Below are 6,589 nucleotides of genomic sequence, written 5' to 3'. Positions count from 1 at the left end.
CGCGCAGCGCCCGGGCAGGTGAGGGGCCGCGGGGGCGCGGGACCGGGGTGCGGAGCGCGCGTGTGCGCGTGTATACGTGTGCCTGTGTGTGTGTGTGTGTGTGTTTGTGCACGTACATGTGCGCGCGCGGGTATTATATATGTGCACACGCGTGCATGTATGTGTGCGTGCCAGGGTGTGTGTACATGTGTGCGTGTATATGTGTGCCTGTGTTTGTATGTATGTGTGTATATATGTGTGTGCACACGCGCGCATGTATAGGTGTGTGCGTGTGCCTGTGCGTGTGCATGTCTATATGTGTGCCTGTCTGGGTGTTTGTGCACGTACATGTGCGTGCACACGTGTATTACATATGTGTGCACATGCGCACATATATAGGTGTGTGCCTGGGTGTGTGTACATGTGCGCATGTATCTGTGTGCCTGGGTGCGTGTGTTTGTGCACATAGGTGTGTGTGTATATGTGTGCATGTATATGTGTGTGCCTCTGTGTGCGTGTGTGTGTGTGTGTGTGCATACGCTCGGGTAAGGGGAGGAAGGTGGGCTAGGGCGCATGTTACATGCGTATGGGAGAGGAATCTGGACTAGCGGGAGATGAATGGCCACGTTAGGGCGAGGGGGGATTCATATCACATCACCCGCCCCAGGGTACCTGGAGGAGTGTGAGCTCTCCCGCTCGCTCACTACCTCTGCCAGGGCCTTCTCGTAGGGCTTCCTGAGGTGGGCAGTGCGCTGTGTGCCGGGGGGCCTGCAGGAGACCTTGGAGCTGGTGGGGCGCTGTGCCCATGTGGGCAGATCAGGACAGGGATGCGGGTAGGCAGGTGTGTTTGAGGGTTTGCAGCCTGCAAACATGCTGTCCTCTGAGGAGGTTCCTCCTTCAGCACCGGGTTGCATCTCTGCTCTCAGGTCCGTTGCGGCCCCTGATAGAACCGCAGTCCTTGAACTGGCTCTCAGCCTCCGCCATAATCCGGAACAGCACATCTAACAATCAAAGCCACAAACTCCCCAGTTCAGAGTTGCACCAACCCAGGGCCTCATGGTTCAGATCTTTTTTCAGGGGTCAGTTTGCTCCAGTGATCGCCCTCACTTTGATTCCTTTTTGCTCCAGACTGGGTTGAGGGAGGTTGGCAGCCCCGGGATCAGAACTGTTCTGCGGGGGGTAGCTGAGGAGTAAAGTGAAGAGAGACGTGCTTGAACAGCTCTCTCAGCACACAAGTGAAACCTCGCTTGGCTTGTACATATGCATTCCTGCAAAAAAGAAACACCCAGTTTCCTTCAGGGTGAGTAAGACAATCTCTGCAGAGAGCAAATTTACATTATGTTTCTCTCCAGATCAACGGCAGTCTGCCTTTGCAGCCAGTATTTAAATTAAATATACTGTACAAGCATTAATCCATTCCAGTTTTTGCGGTGTCAAAAGTTTCTAGTTCATGTTGGTTTGGCTCCTCACGTACGTCAACGTGAGTTCCACTACTGAGTTCAGCTGGGCACGGGCAGAAGAATATTCAGTGGTTTTTACACAAAATCACAGCCTATACTTAGCCCATAAAACGGTATCTTCAGACAATTTCTCATCCTTTATGGGAAGATGGTGACAATGTAAATATCCAGGGCAGATGTCGCCATGTCTCACAATGTGTTTAGATATTTCTGTAGTGGTGGATGAGGGGCAGGGGGAAAGTGCAAGTGAATTCATAGGTATAATGTGTTCAGGTTGCATAACATGCTGGCAGATTTTAAATTGGTTTTGTGATGGAACATCCAAGATTTTTCCTACTTTTGGTCAGTTGTGATTAGTCCATTTTAAAGGGGTTAGATTCTTATATAACACAAGTATAATTAGATAGTAGATTCTTAATAGAAAGAGGAAGATATCTGGGCATGGACAAGAGATTAGATCAACTCAGCAAACACTGTAAACTATTATTCATTTCTTCAGTGGGAGAACAGAAGGGGGCTAAGGAATTTCAGTCACCTTTTAAAGCTGTCTTTCCCCACTTATCCAATTTCAACTTCCCTCATCAAAGCCAAATATCTCTGACCACTCCCTTTGCTTTAGGGCCTATCTATACAGGCAAATTGACCATCTCAGAGGTTTGTGTTAGAACATGCTAATTCTCTGGTTATGTTATAACTAGGTTAGGACGTTCTCTTACCATAGTGCAAGAATTTGGGATTTGAAAAGCTTTTCCCAGCCCAGATTGTGATGAAAAGTCAAAACCTGAAAAAATAAAACAAAACAACCCCCCCAACAAATCTAAACAACTTTCAGTGTGGGTTGGTTGAAATGTTTCCTTTGGATTATAATATTTTTCTGTAATTGTTTTTAGTAGAAATTATTAAATCTAAAAAAGTTACATTTCAAACCAAAATACTAACATTTTGTTTTGGAAAAGTGAGTTTTCACGACTTCAGAGGGGTTCAGAATTTAAATGAGGAAATTTATTGAAAATGATCCCTTTCTTGCAGAAGTTTTAGTATTAAATACTGGCATCTTTTGTTAAAAAGAAATTCATAGAAAAAAATCCCAGTTAGCTCTAATTGCCTGTGTAGACCTCACTAGACCATGTTACAACATGTTCAGGAGACCACAGTATTGCAACATCATCCTTCAGCACAGTCAACTTGCATGTAGTGGACAGATAACCACGCTGGGGGAAGAGAAGCTCAGTAATTGCTGGGTGCTATAGGGTATGATGTTACGAAGGAAGGAGAAGCAACAGCATGTTCCAACAAGCTTTTATCCATGGCCTGCTTGAGTCTCCCACACAGCAAGGCTTAGCATTATTTTTAAAGGATGATGAACCAGCCCTTCCAGGAGTTCACTGTAGTTTCCAGTACTTTATCTTGTTCCTCAATAATTTCGAACAACTCTGTTCAGTAAATGAGTGGGGTCTTGCAGCTGAATATCAGCTTCAGAAGAACTTAAGCATCTATCCTAGATAAATAAAAGTTTCTATCTAGTTGTAAAGAAGAAAACCTTCCACATGGAAAGAAGAGTAGCAGTTGCTGCATCTGCTGGAACAACACTGTTGAGGCTTTGACTTACTCCAATTTATCTCCCTGGGGTATTAGCTCCAAAGACCAATAGCATATAGCATATATACAATGTGAACATTAACTCATTAATGAGAATTAATTTAGCATAAGCATTATGCTCCTAGAATATGTTTCTCCACTGTGGATGGAGGCAATGCGGATGGGTAGGGATTGGGTCAGCCTTACGATTCCCCTGTCCTTCCAGTAATACAGAAAAGTACTGTAAATCCTGGAGGGGTCCTGCCAGGTTCTCTTATCTCTTCCCTGGCTCTGTGGGAAGGTTGGAGAGAGAAAAGCAAACGATTGTGGGCTCCTTCCAGAGTAGAAAGGGTAAGAGAAAGAGAAGAGACTATGGGAGAGAGACAGAGCGTTCTCTCTTTGATCTTAACTCATAAAGAAATGTATCAGATTATACTGGCACCAGCATAAGTGATGAGAATGTGTGAATTCAATAAAGTGTTTGATTCATGTTCTTTTAACAATATGGAGGAAGGGAATTAAAATAACTTGTTTGCTTACACTGGCAGATGCTAGTAAACCTCCTACTTCAAAGAAGTTACGATCTTTGGGTTTTTAGCTCTTGAAAAATGATTTGATGCATTTCTCTTGCTTTCTTAGGTCCAAGGAGACAGAAGCAAAGATGGACTGGGGATCACTGCATGCCGTGTTGGGAGGTGTGAATAAACACTCCACCAGTATCGGAAAGATCTGGCTCACTGTCCTGTTCATTTTTCGTATCATGATCCTTGTAGTAGCTGCTGAGAAGGTCTGGGGCGATGAACAGCAAGATTTTATCTGCAATACTCTGCAGCCTGGATGCAAAAATGTTTGCTATGACCACTTTTTCCCCATCTCCCACATCAGACTCTGGGCCCTTCAACTGATCTTTGTCTCGACGCCTGCACTTTTGGTGGCGATGCATGTTGCCTACAGACGCCATGAGAAGAAGAAGCAGTTAAGAAATGGGGAGAAGTTTGATATTGAAGAGCTGAAAAGAACAAGATTTCATATTAAGGGGCCCTTGTGGTGGACATACACTAGCAGCATCTTCTTCAGAGTCCTCTTTGAAGCCATCTTCATGTATGCATTTTACTTTATGTATGATGGGTACCAAATGCCACGCTTACTGAAATGTAGTGCTTGGCCCTGTCCAAACACAGTGGATTGCTTTGTCTCTCGACCCACTGAGAAAACCATGTTTACTATTTTCATGCTTGTTGTGTCTGCTGTTTGCATGCTGCTGAATGTGACGGAATTGTGTTACCTGGTGGTAAAAGTTTGTGTGAAAGAGCCTAGGAAAACAGCAGCTTTAAAATAATTCCCCGGACATCAGAATTCCCCCTTTTTCCAACTTTAGGTGAGCTGTCAGAAAACAATGACTAATATTTCCAGGCTCAATGAAAAAAGAAAACCCAATGTGTAATTTGGTTGCAAAAGCTGTCAGCCCTCACATTAAACTGTCACTGCTGCTATTCTTAAAATTCATTTGTGTGCTGAGTTCTCCCTTATCCATGAAGTAAGAGCCTGACCCTGGCAGCAGGAGTTTTTCCAAGGCTTGCTGCTGTTCTGACAGTAGCCTAAAGAAGACAGTGGAATGTAAGTGCTTTGCAAGTGACAGGCTTATCAGCATCTTGCTTTGGGAAGGGTTTTTGGGGCCAAGGGAGATCAATGCACTCCTAGCACGCTGACATCTGTAATGAAGAAACTAGTGTTAAGGATAGAGGGTTGAGTTTGATAGTTTTAGGAATTCTCCTTGCTGTACTGGGGATGGAAGAAGGTGGCGGAGGGGCAGTTGAATTCATAGAAAGGTACTTGTTTCTCCCTCTTAGCAGTCCTTGTAGTCATGGTTGGTGACTAATGGGTCTGCCACTCCATGTTTGGGGAAAGGGGAGGACAGGGATAGCCAGGGGCAGGGAGCAGAGGTGCACACAGTTGCAAGGCTCAAACCTTACTAGGAATCTCTGGATACACATTGACTTTTAAGCAGGTTTTCCCTGCACTACAGAACTGCCTTGACATGGAATGGGGTTGCTAGGTTCAGCCAGTGGTGAAGCAAGATATGGCAGGTTCTACAAGGAAGTAGATAAAGTAATGGAGGGCCAGACCATTGAGTTGTATCCTCTGACATCTCTAAACCAATGCTGGTTGATGCCAGGGAGGGGTATGGATTACACTAGACATGCATGTACATACAGTCTACCTCTAAAGCATTTACTGCATGCCCCTGTCAGAGGTGCGATACTGGACTAGATGGACCATTGGTCTGACCTAGTGTGGCACTTCTTCATGGCTGAACTTCTCCAAATGCACTTTGGTGTTGTGGTGGGCATTACCTGAAAGAAATGAGAAGGTGAACTTCATCTTTCCATGTAATAACCTAGAGAAAACACAAGGAGGCAATGCTCAAAAGAGTTTTCTTTGTCCAGACTTGGCAGATTTTTCCATGCAGGTGGGAAGCTGGATGGCACTGATAATGGGAGCTTCTGTTAGGTGATTTCTGGCATTTGATAAAGACATTTTTACCAAATGATGGGACTGCCTTTGAGTGCTGTTTTAGTGATGTGTATTGACTAAAGAACAAGCAAAGTTGTTGCTGTATCTCATTACATGTTGTATGGCCCAGGACAACTACTTTAGCACTTCATGCATGAAATACAGCAGGATGTACACTCCCTGTCTGCTGGTGTAGCTCCTTTCTTTTTATGCATCTCACATAAATCTTCACCATAAAACCTCTTCCACTAATTCCTAAAGGGATGACAGCATTTTCTTTCAATTCACAATGTTGGCAGCAAGCATTACATAAAACCATAGCACTGAACCTATCTCAGTGAAAAATGTGTATGCAGAGGAAACCTGGTATTTCCCTAAAATTCCTTATTAGGATGTAAATTGTCTGTAACTAGGTAGAGGCACAGCCTTCTATTTTTATCTTTCCATCTGAGTAAGCCTTCAAGTTTCTTCATGTTTTCTTTAGGCATTACCCCATTTGCATGTAGCAGTGCAATTTTAACACATCTTCTCAGTGCTTACCCAGCAAAGCTAACTCTGATGGCCAGTTACTTGTTGTTGTTGGCCACAGCAACTTGGAGTTCCATGACAAGGTGGAAAGTATCTAGGGTTTTGTCTTTACGTCCATTGTCTCCACCAACACATCCCAGTTTGCTGCTGCTTGAGGAAACACGCATGCACTGATTTAGGCAGGGTAGCCAATGGAAATAGTACTAATCCTCCTTATTGTGCACTGAAAATAGAGCATGAACAAGCTCTTCCTCCTGCTGAGAGATAGAATATCAGCTGGTAGGTCCGGGCCCCAAACCAGTTATGTTAATTATAGGCTCAATTTGGTCAGACTTTCAGGACATAGCAGCAGATGGAAATCTGACCGTAATATGAGAAGGGAGGGAGAGGAAAATAAATCAAAGCAGCATTATCAGATGTATGATTAGAACATGAAAAGTAATTAAGAAATAGCAAAACGGGAAACTGTGTGAGGACATCTTTATTCCAACTCTGGATGAACAAAGACTGGCATGTATCTTGTTTGTTCT

General features: G+C 44.1%; 1 protein-coding gene across 1 annotated transcript; it reads left to right on the top strand.

The window, feature by feature from the left end:
* Positions 1-6: 6 nt before the first annotated feature.
* Positions 7-6,180, top strand: GJB2 (gap junction protein beta 2). The gene is made up of 2 exons (XM_019525466.1): positions 7-18; positions 3,657-6,180. Exon 2 carries the CDS (start codon positions 3,679-3,681, stop codon positions 4,354-4,356), a length of 678 nt encoding a protein of 225 aa, XP_019381011.1. The 5' UTR covers positions 7-18; positions 3,657-3,678; the 3' UTR covers positions 4,357-6,180.
* The last annotated feature ends 409 nt before the right edge of the window (positions 6,181-6,589 follow it).

The sequence above is a fragment of the Gavialis gangeticus genome, unplaced genomic scaffold (genome assembly GCF_001723915.1).
Source record: "Gavialis gangeticus isolate Ggan-Ray unplaced genomic scaffold, GavGan_comp1, whole genome shotgun sequence".
Lineage (NCBI taxonomy): Eukaryota > Metazoa > Chordata > Crocodylia > Gavialidae > Gavialis > Gavialis gangeticus.
Note: the sequence above shows the minus strand (reverse complement) of the source record. Positions and strands in the feature narration are given on the sequence as shown.

What these genes read in the sequence shown, in the direction of transcription:
- GJB2 (XM_019525466.1), top strand. Translation starts at nt 3,679, where the DNA reads ATGGACTGGGGATCACTGCATGCCGTGTTGGGAGGTGTGAATAAACAC.